At 41.9% G+C, this 20,422-nt stretch overlaps 1 protein-coding gene across 2 annotated transcripts in view; it reads right to left on the bottom strand.

Moving 5' to 3' along the window:
* The window catches only part of wt1.L (WT1 transcription factor L homeolog), a 40,642-nt gene that overhangs the window by 10,345 nt on the left and 9,875 nt on the right, over positions 1 to 20,422 (bottom strand). For both annotated transcript variants that reach the window (XM_041589124.1, NM_001085867.2), the window contains exons 2-4: positions 17,729 to 17,851; positions 16,033 to 16,135; positions 1,303 to 1,368 (exon numbers count right to left, since the gene is read on the bottom strand). In XM_041589124.1, the coding sequence (XP_041445058.1) occupies positions 1,303 to 1,368; positions 16,033 to 16,135; positions 17,729 to 17,851 (292 nt within the window). The remainder of the gene's footprint in view (positions 1 to 1,302; positions 1,369 to 16,032; positions 16,136 to 17,728; positions 17,852 to 20,422) is intronic.

The raw sequence follows: 20,422 nt of genomic DNA, 5'->3' as shown, positions 1-20,422 counted from the left end.
ATCATGTTTGTCCAACCTGTGGCCCTCCAGCTGTTTTTGAGCTACAGCTTTCAGCAACCCCATAGCTGCCTGAAGAAATCTACAGCTGCCAGTAGAACCAAATACAGTATAGTAAATAATTAACCCTCTATATGGAAACAGTTGGACAGCACTGGACTAGGGGTCGTGGTCCAGCAACATTTGGATACACCGTGATGTCTCGGGGTATAAAATAACACCCCAGTTTAGGATGAATCTGGCACTGGCTGAGGGTCTTCTCTTCTCCCTGCCCCAATGTCCCCTCAATGGGAGTAGAATAAGACTGGCACCCACTGATAACTCTCGTGCCAAATATCCCACTGCCTTTCCCCCAGACTCACACATATGGCATTGATCATACTTGACGGATATGGTACTAGTAGAGGTGCCCCCCTAATCTCTGATTCAAGAAGCAATACAGGCATTTACCAAAGGCATAATAATTTCTCGGAGCAGCCCGTATTTTATTCAGAGCTAAATCCTTTGGACGCTCTATGAGGAGGGAAGACTATGTCCCTGGCCCCTGATTTCAGACATATACTGGGCTGTGCATTGTAACTCTCGGCTTAGGAAGACATAAATATTTTGGCTCTGGGTCTTAAAGATGAGGCTATGTCTAGAGCTGATTTTCCACAGATTCTGGCCTAAAAAGAACAGGAAAAATAGAAAAAAACAAGCCTATCTCCATAGATCATCCATGTGCATTGCCATTCATTACTCCTAAAGCATGTGAGGGTCAAGCGCTTCTCTTTACTGACCGCCTGTGAACCCATGGAGGCAGAACATGAGCTTTCTCCCTGTTCTCACATCGCTATTGTGTCCTATAAATTCAGCAGATAACCCCATATCCTTACATTCATTTGTTGGACCAGGCTCAAGGTATATTTGTTTCCGCCACGTTAATCCCCGTTGTCACAATGTGTAAGAAAATAAATAAGCCCTCTCTATCAATTTGTAAGGGAGGCTGAGAACTCACATAAAAAACTCATTTCCAAGTCCATGGAAAAAGATACTTATATTTTCATGCATTGCAAAAATAAAAGGGGATACTAATACTGAGCAGAGTGTCTCCAGAGTAATAACCCCCTAGCAACCAATCAGCAATGGATCTACTGCAGGAGGAATAAGGGAAGCTAAATTCTAATTGGTTTCTGCACTGGGGCAAATTTGACAAATGAGCTCCACTCCTGCTTTATTTGATTCATGTATCCATATTCCCCAGTAGATTTTGCGGATATAAAACAACACGTACATGCCAGCAACATAGACATTTTGATAACTGACCTTTTTAGCGAAGATCCCAAATTCATCTGATTCCATGTCATACATTCCATTTGGTAGAGATTATCGCTGCAGGGAATGTTTAAAACTGGTTATTTGCAATGTTCAATTACAGTGATAGGCTAGTATGTATTACAGGTATGGGACCTGTTATCCAGAATTCTCGGGACTCTTTCCAGATAATGGGCCTTTCTGTTATCTGGATCTTCATGCCTTAAGTCTAGTAGAAAATCATATGAACATTAAATAAACGCAATAGGCTGGTTTTGCTTCCATGTTGATTATTTTGGATAAAACGGATAACAGTTTCCATACCTATATTAGCATTATTATTAGTATTATCCCCCTGATCCAAAACATAGCCCGCCCCTGATCATGGCTGCAAGTAGAGGTAAGTGAGATACGCAGCTCATGGAGGGGTGAGTTAGGACAGCTCCAAGTTACACAACTGGGGTGTGGAGAGCCGGAGGACCCTGCGTTGGCATCCCTAGTGGGACCCACACGCCCCAGTCTGACACTGAAGATCCCTGTCATATTCGGGAAGGGTCGGACTGGACCGGCGGGACACCGGGAAAAAAAAACCAGTGGGCCCTGCCAGCCCAGATCTGATCCCCATGGGTGCATTAGATTGTGAGCTTCCTGCACCCGATATCTGCTCCCCCCTGACCTGATTGCAAAAAAAAGGTACACCGCAGATGAGGCAGGGGGCGTGGAGGGTGGTAAGGGGGCCAGGGGGGTGTGAGCCCCAATGCTGGAACCCCGGTGGGCCGAGACCGCCCCAGGGGCAAATTCCCTAAGTGGCGCAAATTCGCTAGCGACCGCTTCACCCACTTTACAACACTTCGTCAGGTGTAAATTCGGCAAGACAACGCTAATTCCCTAAAATGCGAAGTTCGTCCAGGGCGCCGAACGCTGGCGAAGTTGCGCTAGCGTTGGCTAATTTGCATACAGCGGGAATTGAAAGTTGAATGGACGTATATGTTGCAGCAAATACATTACATTATACACAAGCCCGGGAAACCTTAATAAAAGAAAATAGAGTTGTTATATTGCCCTACACATGAGCCCAGTGTATAGTTTATGTGCCATATATTAGGAAATGTATGGGGGAACCCAAAAATTTTTTACGGTCTTTTGCAGCCTATCACCCTGAAAAAAGGAAAAGACGCCAGCGTTTTTTGGGACTTAGAACATTTTTAAACCAAAAATTGAGGAAGTCCTATGCACTCCATTGCACTTTGTCTGGACTGAGGCGGTGAAGGCAAGTCTGGCACAAGAGGTAAAATTCGTTAAAATCCGCATTTTACTGAATTTGTGGAATTACATCCCTTCGCCAAAGCGAAATCTAAAGTTAGAGTGTGAAGCGACGCTAGCGATATCACCTTCACCTGTTAGGGAATCTGCGTAGTTACAAAATGACGTCACGCTGGTGAGTTTTCGCTAGCGTTAGTCACTTCGCCCTTTAGGGAATCTGCCCCCCAGTCTGACGCTGCACTAGGGGCAACTTCATTAGGAGCCAATTAACCTTCCTGTGTCATTTTTGGAGGGTGGGAAGAAACCAGAGTACCTGCAGATCTCATTATAGAGGACCCTCCAACAAATTGCCCCTTTGCATTAACCAAACTAATACAGAAAAATTCACCAATGAGAATGAAGGCTAAAAGTCTAGTGTCCCCTGCTATAGAAACCTTGTGTTCATACTGGTTTTGCCCAGGAGGGTCACAAGGTTTATGTATATTGCTAATCAGCTATAGAATATTTTTTCGATGTAGGATTAATTTGTATTATAAGGGTACAACTCCCTGTGAGCTTTGGCTTCTATTGTGTTCCCCAGATGCACTTATTATAGGAGCAGGTTCTCTCTGAAGCCCCCCGTGCTGGGCCGTGCCACTGCTCTCAGCAATTCCACAAATTCTTGCTGTTACACTCGTGTAATTAATAATTTATTAGAAATACCATCCCAGGACACTTACAGCAGGAGTTTCTCTGTAATTCTCATTTAGTTGACACGTCATTTTTAACTTGCCCTGTTTTCTCTTAATTTTGAGCTCTTTTCAGCAAAAAGGCATCAAATTCTTCTTTTCTCCATTAATCTCAATGTATCACAGGGCCATTGTTTTCTTTGGTAGAAACCGTTAACTTTTGTTATGAAACAGGGACTGCCAAGTTACTAGCCGCCAGCTAATGAATTTCATTAACCTCATAGGGTCCAAGGGGCATCAGGTTATAAACGATATATTTTAAAATGGAGTCATGTGCATTAACGCTCAGCTCCGGATTCATTCCCGTCTGCATCTGAATAAACAGGCTGAAACCTCAGCACAATCCAGTTTACGTTACCTGCATTCTTTTGGGGGCTTTATTTATTTTTAGAGTCAGCTGGAAACATTTAAGCTCCTGGCAAAGGTTAAGCAAAAGCACACTCGTGTCAATTTATGCTTCTGCCCATTGGAGCTAGAGCAATAAATAGTGAAGAGTGGAATTTCTCACCCAAAAGGGGGGAAAAAAATTGTCGCGCAACAAAAATGTTGTCGTCCATAGACTTCAATGCATTCTGGCAGATTTTTGAATGTTTCACGGATTTTCGGCGAAGCAAAATGGGTCAGATTCACTCATCACTAGCCATAAATGAGAGCTAATAGTTCATATTTTTATTGTATTAAAGAACCGAAGGGGACACTGGCTGATGAAGCCCTGTACTTAACCAGGATCGCCCTGGGTGGTTCAGGGTCCCAATCCTAAAGACCAACTTCTCCTAATCCAGTGGAAAACTCCCCGCACCTATCCATCTGCCTACCCAATCCACCAAACCCAATGCATTTACCAACCAACCAACCAACCATGCGCCCACCAAATGCACTGTCTGGCCCCCAATGCACTGACTGCCCCTCCATCTCTTGTATTTTCCCTCCTCCACCTAAAAACTACCAGGAGTTGGTCCTGGCAGAGGACAGGCCTGGGTCATGAGGCCCAAGAGAGCCCACTGATTTCCTGCTGGCCCAGTCCGACCCTGTCCTTACTAACTGTCTTATGTCAAGTGGTAAGGACAGGGCTTCCGTGCACTCACCATAGACGTAGAGATCCGCTCACAATAGACGTAAAGATCCACTCGTTTGGCGCTATCGCCAAATGAGTGGATCTCGCCCCGATATGCCCACATTGAAGTGAAGGGCCCAACGATCGGATCATAATGGATTAGATACGGGCGGTCGGATCACAGGACCGCATAGATGCGGCCAAGATCCAGCGGGATTTTCAGCCAGATATCGATCGGAGCAGCCCGTCGGATGGCTCCATGCACAGACCAATAAGCTGCCAACTCGGTCTCTCTGCAGCTTTTAATGGCCCATGTATGGGGGCCTTAAATGTCTTTTTTGCACCTGCAGCTGGGGTTAAATTAAATGGTCCTTATTGTCCCAGTCTAAGGGGCAGTTTCAGGCATTTGTTGACTTTTGTTAGCATCCAAGAAACGTGATAAACATACAACCAGGGATACCCCCAAAGGAACTTAGGATATCCTATAAACAACATAAATTAATTAACAACAGAATAAATAGTACATGTCTAGAATCTCCAACCTTGTGGCTCAGGCCAGTGCATGTCTTCCATAAATACCGCAGGTACTTTCTTCTAGGGCACAATGCCCCCATGTTTGATCAACATTTTCCAATTATCCCTGCCCTGTGCCAAAAATGGGACCTAACAGTTCAGGCAAGTGCATGTACTGTATAGTACTGTTTTATTTTGAGGTAGGTTTGCACCGAATCCACTATTTTGGATTCTGCCAAACCCCTGAATCCTTCGCGAAGGATTCGGCGGAATACCGAACCAAATTCAAATCCTAATTTGCATATGCAAATTAGGGATGGGAAGGGGAAACATTTTTTTACTTCCTTGTTTTGTGACAAAAAATCACGCTATTTCCCTCTCCGTCCCTAATTTACATAGGCAAATTAGGATTCAGATTCTGATTCAGTAATCCGAATCCTGCTGAAAAAGGCTGAATCCTGGCCAAATCCCGAACCGAGCCCTGAATCCCTATTTTGAGGTGCAGCACTCAAAGTATATCAGGCCTGTGCACAAAAAAATAAATCATATATCTAATCTCAAATAAGAAAAAAATTTTAATTTATAATATTCAGAACATATTACACCAACATCCTATATACCATACCCCACCCTTTCTAATACTATATCCTATATAATGAATCTCTGCTCGCTGTTCCCTCACTTCCGACAGAATAACAGAATAACGATAATGTGTTCTCACAGGTGAAGGTTATGAACACTCTGCTGTTCCTATTGTTTAGTTATGAATTCGGCACCCAGAGCTGCCAGACGCAGGAACACCATCGCCTGATGAAGTTACAGTGTGACAAAAAGTTATCTCCAAACAAAAACATTGCTGTCGAGCAGCAGCACAAGGCGATGAGTTCATAAACATGTTTTGACTAATCAGCCAGCAGACATATACATGTTTGTTTGGCTCAGCAATCTCAATTGTATCCTGAACATTCTCATTTGTTTTTTTTCTAAAACCTGTCCCATTTTAATTGTTCGTCAAAGGGAGCACATCCCCCAGCCAAAAGCACTGGACCTAGAAGCTTAAAGCTGCCTCTGGGTATGAGTACTATGTTATCATGGATTCAATTCATTAAAAGAAGAGAATACCAAAAAAAAACATTATCTTGTGCCAGGGTCATGCAATATTTATGAATGGGCCTGGTCTAAAAAGGACATAGTGGAAAGTGCATATTGAGTGAATTCATTAGGGTACAAACATTCTTGCACTTCTACATAGTTGCCAATGAGTCCATCCTGCTTCTTCTGAACAACGGCCTCTACTGACCCTGGGGAACCCTGGAGTTTCTGTTACCCTGGACCTGGCAGTAGCCCCAGGCTTCCCACAGCGACTTTCATCAACAGGTGCAGCAGAGTTATGCCCATAAGTCCCACACACCCACTTGCACCCAATTTGTGTAACAATGCAAGTGCCATTGCATCCATTTCATCTCAGAGTGTGGCCACAATTACAAAGGAATTATGAGAGAAAATCAAGAATTACAAGTAATAAATCTTGGCCACCAGAAAGCTGAAAGCAAAGGATGGGACAGCATGAAGACAAATGAGGATAAGCTTCATATTATTTCCTATCCTAGATGTTCCTTGAAGTTCAGCTTGAAGACCAAAAGACCAGATATGCGAAGCTCCTGTTCCCGGGCGCAGCAAATCCAAGATGGAAGCACCCATGGTCGCGGAGTGGGTTTGGGCGCTGGCATGTTGACGTCAGCATGCAAATGCGTGACGCCACGACACCGCATTTTGGCGCCAAATTCAAAATAAAAGGACGCCCAGGATGCCGGTTCAATGCCTGATTATGATTTGTTTTAAGCATTCCTTTTGACCCTGCCTGTACCTTGACTTTGCTATTTATCTATCTGCCTATTGAACTACAGCCTGGATTTAACTACCATTATTCCTAGTACTTGTCTGTACTGCTAACTTTGACCTTTACCCGAAGCTTCCTCCTTGGTCCGGACTTCCCCCGCTGGGAGCCGATACCCCCCCTGACAAACACTAATCTGCTGTTCTTAGAATTCTATATGGGACTATACTGTATATGTAACTTGCTTTTGAAGGGGCCTGAACAAATTCTGGAGCCTAAAGGCATACTTGAGCCCAAAAATTCTAAAAGCCACTAAATCAGAGCATTCTAGATTCTGGGAACTAAGGCATTGTACAATTTCTTTATGTCACAGATGATTGAACCCTAGGTGAAAATCCAAAAAAATGCAGTTTTGAGTGGGGTTCTATAATTGTCTTTCTATAACAGGCACAATGCCTTGTTGTCTATACTCTATCTATTATCTAATACTTGAGGGGTGGCCCTGGCCCTGGTGCCATTTGTCAGTGGAACCAATGCCACAATGTTACTTGGATCTTAAAGTTACCAGAGATGGCTTCTATTTACCATTGGGAAAATACCACCTTAAGGCACCTGGCTCATCGCAGCAGCTGCACCCTTCCTTGTTGGCTTATGGCTTTCCCCCTACGTCCATGAAGGAGTTAGTATAGGATTGCAATTTCAGCATAACATGGGCCTTGCTTCTTCTTCAGCTGTCCGGCATTAGTCTTCTTCAGTCTAGTAGCACCATTTATAATTTAGGACACTGTCTTAATTACAAATACATGCCATGGTAAAGCAACCAGGGCCTTTGTCTGCCATCATCAAGGGTATAGTTAACCCAATAAACAATATATGTATGTACAAAGGCATAACTTCAGCCAGAACGACCCTCACTGATACAGACAGACAATAAATCTACAAGGTTTCCTCTGCTAAATATTTGTATAGAGGCCATTTAATGTGCATGTAAGAAATACAATAGTGAACTGTCCTGTTAGGTATAAACGTTCAGTGAGAAATGAAGCCCAGGACATAGAAGCAAGAGTCATCAGACATATATCTTCACCTTACTAAATAGACATAACCTAAGTGGGGGGTTCCCAGACAGTAAGAAATTCGAGGGGCTTTCACTGAACGTTCAAGGGACTGAACTTTGTCAAAAATCACACAGTAAATCAGCACCATGTCTGAGAGGTCCCTGGTGGCTCATAGAGCCTGTAAATTAAAAGCCTTCTGGATTCCAATGGTTTGACCCTTTACTAACACAGTAAGTGAGGGATGGTTCATGACAGGACACTATCTATTATATATGCTATTAGATCTAAAAACAAGCAAAAACGACTGGTTTCTTTAACAGGGAACTATGTTCAGTATATTGTTTCATATACTCAGCCCTTCTTCTTAATTATAGTTTCTATAGAGGGTTACCATCTTCACGCCCTCTCTGTCATTTAATTGTTTTCTTTCCCTTTTTCTGTCACCTTGTGCCCCTCTTTTCCCCTTTCAATTGAATTTATACTGTTGAAATAGGTCAGCTGGAAGGAGAAGGATCATGACCAAGGCAGTCTGTAGAACCTCAATACTTGCAATCTTAGTCAATAATTTTATAACGGATATACAGTGCACTGCAATACAAATATGTATGGGACCTGTTATCCAGAATTCTTGGGACTTGGGGTTTTCTTCAAGGGGTCTTTCTGTAATTTGAATCTCCATACATTATGTCTACTAAAAATCATTTAAGCATTCATTAAACCCAACAGGATTGGGTCCAGTAAGGATTAATGATATCTTAGTTCGGGTCGTGTATAAAGTACAGAGAGAGAAAAAGGAAATAATTCAAATTATTTGATATCCATAGATTCATGAGAAATGAGGGTTGCAAGGGGGAGATGCACTTGACGGAAATGACATCACTAAGCACCAATTCTAACAAATGACATCACTAAGCACCAATTCTAACAAATGACATCACTAAGCACCAAGTCTAACAAATGACATCACTAAGCACCAATTCTAACAAATGACATCACTAAGCACCAATTCTAACAAATGACATCATTAAGCACCAGTTCTAACAAATGACATCACTAAGGACCATTTCTAGGGATCTTATTTACAGGATATTCAGGACTCTTGTGTATTACAAGGCTATATTTGCACACGGGGCATATGTAACAAAAGGCGAGCAAACAAGTCAATGCAAAACTCTGCAAAGGGAAGCACCAAGTTCTTATTCAAGTCATGAACTGTGTGGGCCCCCCTTTCCTCAAAACCTAACTAACAATGATAGAATGAAACCAAATATTCTATGGAAACCACACACTTTTTTTTAAAGAGTTCTCTATTTTCAAACTCATTAGAGAACTCAGATAATGTATTGTTTAGAATGACTGCAGTAAGATAAGGCCTGGAAATGGCTAGAGAGCTATTGGCAGAGAGGATGAGAGGATTTTGTTATCTGTTTATGGGATATTCCAAAACGTGGAACCAGAGTTGAAGAAGAAGAGGCCTGTGGTCACTGGAGGGAGGTTTTCATCCCTGGGATGGCTATTAAGACTTGGGGCCTTAGTCTGCCCAAAAGATGTGATGCAGCTAACTCATAAACACATTGTCATACTGGGGACCCACTAGAGAAACAGGGGCCATAAACCACATTCAAATGTGTTAAAACCACAGCTAAATTCCATAGGAGATGCATTAAATCATACAAACCCTAGATAATCCATGTACCAGGGCGAGAGTCCACATTAGCAACACAAAGACAAACCCGTTGTTGGTGTGCTTGGATCACAAGGACAATAGCTATCAGCCCGCATAGCATTAAATGGCACCAATACGTCTACTGTGTCCTCTACCAGGGACCTAACTGCCAGTGCCGTAGCTTTACGTTTCTGGGTTACTCTGTGATCTACCCAGCCTCATGTTGTCTTTCAACAAGCCGTAGAGCGAGATGAAGTAGTCCTGGATAACATGGCACAATAAACCCCAGCAAAGAGTTTTGTTTTGCCCAACCATGGGGCAAATTCACTAAGCGCCGAAGCGCCGAACGCTAGCGTTACTTCGCTAGCGTTTGGCATTTTCGTTACTGCGCAAATTCACTAATGAACGCTGGCGTAGTTTCGCTAGTGTTACTTCGCACCCTTACGCCTGGTGAAGTTTCGCTAGCGACGTAACTACGCAAATTCACTAACGCGCGCAGTGTACTGAACGCTACCTTTTACGCTAGACTTCCTTCGCCACCTCAGACCAGGCGAAGCGCAATAGAGTAGATAGGGATTGCTTCAAAAAAAGTTAAAATTTTTTCTACGTCCCAAAAAACGCTGGCGTGTTTTCTACATTATGGGTGATAGGCTGAAAAAGATCGAAAACATTTTTGGGGCTCCCCTCCTTCCCCCCTACATTTCCTGACTCATGGCAACTTACCTATACAGTGGGCACATGTGTAGGGCAAAATAAAATTTTTATTTGATGTTTTAAAGCTTTTCTAGCCATTTGTAGTGCAGATACGTGTTCCTCCATTGAAATTTGAATTTGGCGCCGTATGCAAATTAGCCTTCGCTAGCGTAACTTCGCTTTACTTAGCGAATCAACGCTAGCGCAACTTCGCAACCTTACGCTACCCCTGAGCGCAACTTCGGATTTTAGTGAATTTGAGAAGCGCTGGCGAAACTACGCCTGGCGAAGTGCGGCGAAGTTACGCCTGGCGCAACTACGAATCTTAGTGAATTTGCCCCCATGTTTCTTGGGCCTATCAGGCAATAGGCCCAAGATAAAAGGCTATTGGGGTCTATCTGTTTATTGCTGGTATCCCGACAGGCCAGTCCAACCCCAAGCCTACATTTTACAAACAGATCCACTGTACAAAGGAATCCCCATTTTCTATTTTTTGTCCCGTGGTCGTTTCCAGCCATTTTTGCGTTCGCTGCTTCATTGACCATTCCACGCCGGCTGAGATATCAAAGCTCTACAAGTAGATTTCTCTTTTACTACTAGTTCTACTATACAAAGTGGAGGAATGATGAGTTTTGGAGTCGTATGAAAGAAAAAAGGAACTTTTTACCCCGCAAAGAGGAACTTTAAAGGAACCGAGCCGTAGATCATCCAGAGTTTGTTTTGGCCTAAAGAGAAAAGATGATGGTGCTTGACCCCGCAGTGGTTACAGCTTTAATCTACACTGAGACTCCCCCATTCACCAGCGTGACTCATATTACATACTGGATAACCTTTTCACTGCCGAAGGGGAGGCTGTAACTGATTTACTGACTGTCAGCTGAAGGGGAAATGATAACACAAGTGCACTTTCATTGCAGTGAAGCAGGACTTGCACTGCATATATACAGGTATAGGACCTGTTATCCAGAATGCTTGGGATCAGGGGTTTACCGGATAATAGATCTTTCCCTAAATTAGATCTTCGTACCTTAAGTCTACTAGAAAATCATGTAAGCATGAAATAAAGCCAATAGGCTGGTTTTGCTTCTAATAAGGATTAATTATATCTTAGTTGGGATCAAGTACAAGGTATTGTTTTATTATTACAGATAAATCATTTGAAAAAATTTGGAATATTTGGATAAAATGGAGTCTATGGGAGACGGCCTTTGCGTAATTCGGAGCTTTCTGGACAACGGGTTTCCGGATAACAGATCCCATACCTGTACGCTCAACATTAACACGCACTTGTATCGTATTTACAAAGCGCCAACATATTGCACAGTGTTTACAAGAGAAGAGTGTATACATCCAACATACAAGTTGTGTACAAATACTAATCAATACAGAAAGTAAAGTTTTGATCAACAGAGTCAGTGGCATAACTATAGGGGAAGCTGCTTCCTCTACATCCAAAAAAAACACCCCCAGCCGCTCTCTTACCTATGGCGGGAAAGCAGAATGTGTCGACAAGGGGCGGATTCTGGGAGGGGAGGAGTCTGGGAGGGGAGTAGGCAGTGTCTGGGCGGGGAGTGGGTGGAGTCTGGGTGGGCATTGGGCAGAGAGTGGGCGGGAGGATAAGGTCGGAGTGCACTGGGCTCTTCTGAAGATTTTTTTACAGGGGGATCCGTCAGACCGTCACACTCTAGTTACGCCACTAAACAGAGCTTACAATCTACATGATGGCGACTCCCTGGCTTGAAAAGAGCAAATGTTAGGTACATGGGTCGATCAAAGCTGGTGATGTTCTTCTTCCAGACCTGTGTATTGGGCTGGTACAACTGGTATCTGAGCAAAATATTGGGCACATATCGACTAGGCAGGTCTGATTTTCCCATTGGGGTGAGAACTCTTGGGGTGAGGGTCTCATCTGATGTGCTGCATTTACTTTCTTATGATCCAATCATTGGCCCGAGGGCCAATCAAATCAGCCTATCACCCAGCTGAAGGTGGGCATATGGGGGGGGGAAGACCTGCTTGTTTGGCAACCTTTGATCTTCATGTGTGTGGTCCGCTTATGTCAAACACAGAGAATTATGGGAAACATGGGATTTGCATAAATTCTCAAGTATTTACTGAATCACAGCCCTTTTTTAACCAGAATTTACAGGGAATCTGTTTCAAATTCTAATACATCTAATCTATACCACAGAATGTGATACACTAATAGAAGAAGTAAGCAGAACTGATGACTTATAGGACAAGGATACTTCAGACTTGGGGTGTACCATACAGACAATAAACATATTCAACAAGAATTTCCTAAAAAAAGCCTTAAAAATGTCCATCATTAAAGGAGAGCTAAAAACGAATATGGTTAAAAATGCCACATTTTATATAGTGAACTTATTGCACGAGGCTAAAGTCTCAGCTTGTCAATAGCAGCAATGATCCAGGACTTCAAACTTGTCACAGGGGGTCACCATCTTGGAAAGTGTCTGTGACACTCACATGCTCAGTGGGCTCTGATTGGCTGTTGAGAAGCTAAGCTTAGGGCTCGTCACTAATTATCCAGCAGAAAATGAGCTTCCCTGGCTGTAATATAAGCTGATGCTACAGGTTTGCTGATTATTAAATTCTGATGCTAATTGCACTGGTTTCTGTGCTGCCATGTAGTAATTATGTGTATTAATTACTAATCAGCCTCATATTGTGACTTTTCTATTCTATGTGTACTGTATATTGTGAGTGGGTCCCTAAGCTCAGTAAGTGACAGCAGCACAGAGCATGTGCAGTGAATCAGCAGAAAAGAAGATGGGGAGCTACTGGGGCATCTTTGGAGACACAGATCTTTACTGCTAAAGGGCTGTGGTTGCCTTGGGCTGGTACAGAAGCACAAAACTTAATGTGCAACATTTATAGCCTACTTGTTTTTTTAAGGTTTAGTTCTCCATTAAAATTGGATTACACAATGACACCGTTGAGTTTATATGTTCATACTGCAGAGCGGTGAGTGTGATATACACTTAAATTTCTATCCCATGTCCGTGCTGATTTTTCTAAATATTTAGCTTACATTTAAAACATTTTGAGTAATTGAAAGTATCGCCAGGAATTTACTCTGAGTGCCCGGCCGTTAATCCTTTTTTGCTCCATTTGTGCCACTGGAGTGATCATATGGATTATCATCCAACAGGAAGGCTGACCCCCCCCTAAACTTTAACTCTTTCCCTTGACGTCAGCCATGTTGCACAGAGTGAGGTTAAGGAAATTACCTCATTTTGGTACAGAATTCATTAATAATTGTTTAAAAAAAATGTAATTCTTTAAAGGGGGGCCTGCGTATGAGTTATGGCTTCCCCGTGCTATAAGTGGAGCGCTTTGTACCAGTCACCAGACAGGCCTTATCAGGCTAATAGAGGAGCATGGCCAAGTTCACTGATAGCTGGAAAATCTCACTGCACTAAATGTTAGGAAGGGATGAAGGGAATACAATATATTCTGAGCAGGGTCTGAAATTATTATTGTAAAACAGGAGGAGTCGTTCTGTTATGTTCTGATTATATATATATTATATTATATATATATATATATATATATAATATTATTATATATATATATATATATATATATATATATTAATATTTTTAGCAGTGTATATTTATATATATATATATATATATATATATATATATATATATATATATATATATATGTATATATTACTTATGTAAAAACAAATTGTACATTTAGGGGGTTATTTATCTCAATTCAAATTATGTGTCAATTTTCTGAAATATACTCCGACCAAATCCGCATGGGTTATTTCCCCTTACATATCAATAAATTTTTCTGAAAAATTTGAGTGCGGGGAAAAAAACTCGAAAAATTGGGTAAAATTAAATCGTACGAATTTTTCTGATTTTTGCCAGAAAAACGCAAAATATTCAGATTTTTGCACAAAAAACAGAGCAAATCAGGATATCTTCGGGACTTCTACCATTGACTTACTGTATATACAACCTCAGCATGTCTGAGATGATGGATTTTCGGATTTGGACTTTTTCCATCCTCGGGGTATAAGAAATCACCAAAAAAAAATATAAATTCGAATTTTATAGTAAAGAAAAAAACTTGCATTTTTCAAGTTTTGGGCATTCGGACTTTAATAAATAACCCCCTATGTATCTGTGTGTTTGTATTATACATGTTTATTATGGTTGTCTCTGTAAAGTTAAGCTATGAGGGATCTGCTTGCTCCAGGGCAATTACTTTGGGGTAATTAGAGAGTTTTTAGAGCAACTTATTGCCCCTTGCCTTCAACAGGACAACTGCCTAAACCATTCATTCAGAAGGGGAGTACTTCAAGCGATTGCACCTATCAGTAATAGCTGACTTAAAAGGGTTGTTCAACTTTTAGTATGATGTAGAGAGGGATATTCTGAGACAATTTGCAATTGGTTTTCATTTTTTATTAATTGTGGTTTTTGAGTTACTTAGCTTTTTATTCAGCAGCTCTCCAGTCTGCAGTTTCAGGAATCTAGTTGCTAGGGTCAAAATGACCCTAGCAACCATGGATTGATTTGAATAAGAAACTGAAATATCAATAGGAGTGGACTGAATAGAAAGGTGAATAATAAAAAGTAGCAATAACAATACATTTGTAGCCTTACAGAGCATTTGTTTATTAGATGGGGTCAGTGACCCCTATTTGAAAGCAGGAGAGAATCAGAAGAAGAAGGCAATTAAAGCTATAAAATTGAAAAAATGAAGGCCAATTGAAAAGTTGCTTAGAATTAGCCATTCTATAGCACTAATAGTTAACCACCCCTTTAACAGCCTTCTCTTCTGTGGAACTGTTTAGAGAGCTATGGTCCAGCAACCAGACAGAACTTCAGAAAAGTCCTGGGGTTGAAGGATAAAAAATAACGGCACTCATCTGAAAACTATTTATAATGTGCTGCAGACACATATAATCTAATACAATTGCACTGACTTTTCTTATTTTTTCAAAAATGTTTTTCACCTTTTAATCCTGTGTGGGTGTGTGTGTATGTGTGTGGGTGTGTGTGTATGTGTGTGGGTGTGTGTGTATGTGTGTGGGTGTATGTGTGTGTGGGTGTGTGGGTGTGTGTGTGGGTGTATGTGTGTGTGGGTGTGTGTGTATGTGTGTGGGTGTGTATGTGTGTGGGTGTGTGTATGTGGGTGTATGTGGGTGTGGGTGTATGTGTGTGTATGTGTGTGTGTGTGTATGTGTGTGGGTGGGTGTGTGTGTATGTGGGTGTTGGGTGTATGTGGGTGTGGGTGTATGTGTGTGTGTGTGTGTGTCTGTGTATGTGTGTGGGTGGTTGTGGGTGTATGTGTGTGGGTGTATTTGGGTGTGTGTGTGTGTCTGGGTGTCTGGGTGAGTGTGTATGTGTGTGTGAGGGTGTGTGTGTGTGTGTGAGGGGGGTGTGGGTGGGTGTGTGTGGTTGTGGGTGTATGTGTGTGGGTGAGTGTGGGTGTGTGTATGTCTGGGTGAGTGTGGGTGAGTGTGTATGTGTGTGTGAGGGGGGTGTGGGTGTGTGTGTGGGTGTGTGGGGGGATGTCGGGGTGTGGGTGTGGGGGGTGTGGGTGTGTGTAAACTGTAGTGCAGATTCTGCAAGTGTTGGATGGTGGCCTGTATTGGCCAGTTAGGCTGTACGTTTTATCCAGTTGTCTTATTTATTTAGTTATAGTTAGCAGTGTAATGAGATAAACAAATGTACTTGTATTCAGTAAGCTGAAGGAACATTCAAGGTGAGAACTTGCCAAGGATTTGTACAGTAATGTTTTGTTGTACAATTGTGATATACAAAAGAAATTCCCTATATAAAGCTTTAATCATTTGCAATATACAATGAGGCGGCTGTGATTACAGATTGGGTAGGTTTCCATTGGGTTTAACTGAAAGTGCATATATCACTTGTTACCTGTTATAAGGAGTCCTCAGGAGAAGCGCTTGGCTCCCGGTACAAGTGTCAGTAGGGGTGTGACAGCCGTACACTGGAGGGGGGACAGAATACTGCTGCTCTCCTGTAGGAACATGATATCACATTAACAAAGAAGAGATTTCAGACATTTCACAGGCCCTTTACATACTGGGACCAGGCCCTTAGCAAGTGATTTATGGACTATTTGTAGGCTTGAAATTGCAAATGGGATTTCAGAGATGCTCGTACAACATAATGTCATTCTTTGCATCAGTCTATAGGAGACCCGTCGCAACATCACAACTATCTCCATTTCATAAACATCTCTGGCTGCTGAGTTTATGTTCTAGGAAAGAGAATCTCTCAATATGAAAGAAATGCAGAGACAGGGCCATTCATTATACAGAGAGGTTACTGTTACTTTGTAAGGCAAACAAATAAGGGGAATTTGGGACATGTAAAGAGAGGACTTCAAAGGATAATATAATAAGTTTAGGAACGGAAGAAGTAGATAGGAAAGAGAACGGTGGGATGGAACGGGAAACTGAATGGGGCAAAGAAGGGGGAGGTTGCAGGTTAAATAAAGGGGAAGAAAAGAAAAAGAAATGCTGATAGATAGGGAGGAAGCAGAAAAGAAGGAACGATTGAGTTTCAAAGATTGGAGACAGAAAACAACAACTACAGAGAAGAATAATAAAAGAACTATTGGAAAGGAAAGGAAGTAAGGAATGGAATATATATATATATAATACACAAAAGCCATGAATATCTTGTAAATTATATCCTTATAAACGGTGAATTCTGATGTCATCAGTTATAAACGGTGAGTTCTGATGTCATTTCTGTCACATGACTCACTTAAATTTGTGTATTATAATAAATAAAGTACCCCCAGTTGTAAAATATGAGGATATTATAAGTTACCTTGGAGTTCCATGACCTGTATAAAAACACTCGGTCATGAAACTCCTCAGTAACTTATAATATCCTTATATTTTACAAGAGGGGGTACTTTATTCACTATATATATATATATATATATATATATATATATATATATATATATATATATATACACACACACATGGGGCTAAGAATGTGTATGTTGGGGGTTTAATAGAGGGAGAGGAAGGAAGAAAAGTATTTAAATGAATGGAGACATAAAAGAAGGGGAATTGAAGATATGTAAAGAGAAGACTTAAAAGGATAATATAAGAATTATTGCAAAGGAATAAAAAGTAAAGGAAGGAAGGAAGGAAGGAAGGAAGGAAGGAAGGAAGGAAGGGGGAAAATGAATGAGGAAAAAAAGGTGGAGGTTGAATTTAGGAAGAGGATGGAAGAATTTTGAAGTAAGAATAATAGGGAAAATGGTGGGGGCAGGAAAGTTGCAGGGAAAGTAAGGCAGTAAGGAAGAAGAGAGGGGGGTAAGAATGGCAAGAAAGGTTTGATAAAATGAGGTATAGAGGTAGGAATTAAGAAAGTACCATAGGGAGAGAGAAGGGAGGCTGTATGGGGAAGGAGGAGATATGGAGAAAGGTGGGATGGAAATAAAATAATTGGAGAGTGGGGACCCAGCATAGTCTGTTTCATTGCTCACACAAGATATTTTATTACACAAGATATGTAATTGCTCACACAGGATATTTTCTGTAGATATGGCTGTTGATATGTAGAGGAAGTGAATAAGAGCAGTTACCTAGAGAGGTCTGTTGGCTGATGGGGTCTTCATGCTTGAAGGAGTGGTTTGTAAATTGTGCTGTATGATGAGAGGGGGTGTGGCCATAACTTGGGGTACCATCAAATGCCACTGCACTGTAACCTTACAAACAAAGCAGAAAAATATAATGTTATCCACTTGCAGATACCCAAAAAGAACAAACATGGTGTAAGACACATACAAATAGCATTTTTTAAATAATAATAGTCATCTGGCCTTTAGATTACTGACATCTCCTTCCAGTAAGCTAGAAACGCTTTTCTACTGACATCAGAGATCGCTAAATTAAAGGGATCTTAACTCAAACTGCACAAATACCAGAAATAAATACCAGAAATAAATACCAGAAATAAATACCAGAAAGCCACCTTCTAAAGTCCACTTCTGCATTCAGATGAGGACCTCATATTTTATTAGTGTTAGCTCAGTGAAATGTGGGTGCGCTCATTGAAGTCAGTGTTTTACGCACAACCGCGCACGCCGGTCCTCGGTTGCGCACTATTGCGCACGGTTGCGCACTATTGCGCACGGTTGCGCACGTGCGTGCGTCCTCGATTACGCGCGGTTGCGCACACTTGTCCTCAGTTACGCACGGCGGTTGCACACTGCTGAAGAGGGAACTGAAGAGGGAACTGAAGATGCCGGCCTGACCCACCACTTGATGCAAGAAACAATAAATCAATTTGTTTTGATCAGACTATCAATTAGAAAATGAAAAGAAAGCAATAAATTATTGCCCAAATCACCAGGGCAAACGATCCAAGAAATACATGAGAGACCTGCCTCTTGTTCTTTGCTCCTATAATCATCAGGGAAGAAGCCTTAAAGGACAAGGAAAGTTAAACTAAAGAAGTGTCTAGAAATGTTGTACATGATGTTTTGTGCTTCTGTACCAGCCCAAGTCAACCACAGCCCTTTAGCAGTAAAGATCTGTGTCTCCAAAGATGCCCCAGTAGCTCCCCATCTTCTTTTCTGCTGATTCACTGCACATGCTCTGTGCTGCTGTCACTTACTGAGCTTAGGGACCCACTCACAATATACAGTACACATAGAATAGAAATGTCACAATATAAGGCTGATTGGTAATTAATACAGATAATTACTACATGGCAGCACAGAAACCTGCAGGGCCGGATTTACATAGCATGCGCCCCTAGGCCTGCTGCTGTTCATCACCCCCTTTCCCCTCCCTTTGTGAACATGAGCAAATTTTCAGCATGGGGTCCGGAGTACTGGGGATTGGTGCACAGGAAATTTTAAAAACTATTGCATCTCCTGCAAATCCCCAGTGCTTCTGAACCTGTGGTTGGGTGGGATGCCGTCCCCCTAAAATTCTGCCGCCCTAGGCCCGGGCCTATGTGGCCTTTCCACAAATCCTAAAACTAAGATATAATTAATCCTTATTGGAAGCAAAACCAGCCTTTTGGGTTTATTTAATGTTTACATGATTTTCTAGTAGACTTAATAAGATCCAAATTATGGAAAGACCCATGATTCAGAAAACCCCAGATCCCAAGCATAACAGGTCCCATACGTGTAATATATCTAATCCATGGTGATTCCTGCAGCTCCCAATGACAATGTATTCTTTTAATCCCTTTATCACTTTCCCATGGGTGACAATGTGCTCAATGTGCCGTCACCCAAAGTGGTGAGTGCCAGCATTAACCCTTTATCTCCCCTGCTGGCTTTTTGGCACTTAGAAGGTTAAAGCTGGAGGCAATAAATCAGACCCCCACACATACAGCCTATGCAACTGTGTACCTACCCCCAGCCACTTACATACTACTTCTCATCCTTATGGAGGAATAACTGTGTATCTACCTACAGTCACTTACATACTACAGGGCAAATTCACTAAAGCGCGAAACGGCTAACGTTAGCACAAATTCGCCAGCGTGACGTCATTTCGTTACTTCGCCAATTTACTAACGGTGCTGGCGTAAATTCGCTAGTAAAGTGGACCTACTCTAGCGCTGCTTACCTCAGGAGAAGTTGCGCTATGGCGAAGGGACGTAACTAAGATAATTCACTAACTTACGCATTTTACTGAACGTTAACTCTTGCGCCAGACTTGCCTCCTCCACCTCAGACCAGGCGAAGTGCAACAGAGTAAATAGGACTTGCTTCAAAAAAAGTTAAAATTTTTTCTAAGTCCCAGAAAACGCTGGCGTCTTTAACTTTTTTTAAGGGTGATAGGCTGAAAAAGATCGTACATTTTTTTGGGGTACCCTCCTCCCCCACTACATTTCCTAACATATGGCACCTAAACTATACACTGGGCTCATGTGTAGGGTAATATAACAACTCTATTTTATTTTATGAAGCTTTCCCAGGCTTGTGTAGTGTAATGTATTTGCTGCTACATATACGTCCATTGTACTTTAAGTTAGTGCTGTATGCAAATTAGGCATCGCTAGCGTAACTTCGCTTTGCTTGACAAATTAACGCTAGCAAAACTTCGCTACCTTTCGCCTCCCTGAGCGCAACTTCCGATTTTAGTGAACGTCCTGGAGAAACTTCGCCTGGCGAAGTGCGGCGAAGCCGTTGCTAGCGTATTTTCAGCGCTTAGTGAATTTGTCCCTACGTCTCATCCCTATGGAGGAATAATGTAATATGTCATTGGCACTCCCATGTGTAATAAACATTTGTGTGTATATTCAGTTATATATA

Source organism: Xenopus laevis, chromosome 4L (genome assembly GCF_017654675.1).
Source record: "Xenopus laevis strain J_2021 chromosome 4L, Xenopus_laevis_v10.1, whole genome shotgun sequence".
NCBI lineage: Eukaryota > Metazoa > Chordata > Amphibia > Anura > Pipidae > Xenopus > Xenopus laevis.
This window is presented reverse-complemented; position numbering and strand designations above follow the sequence as displayed.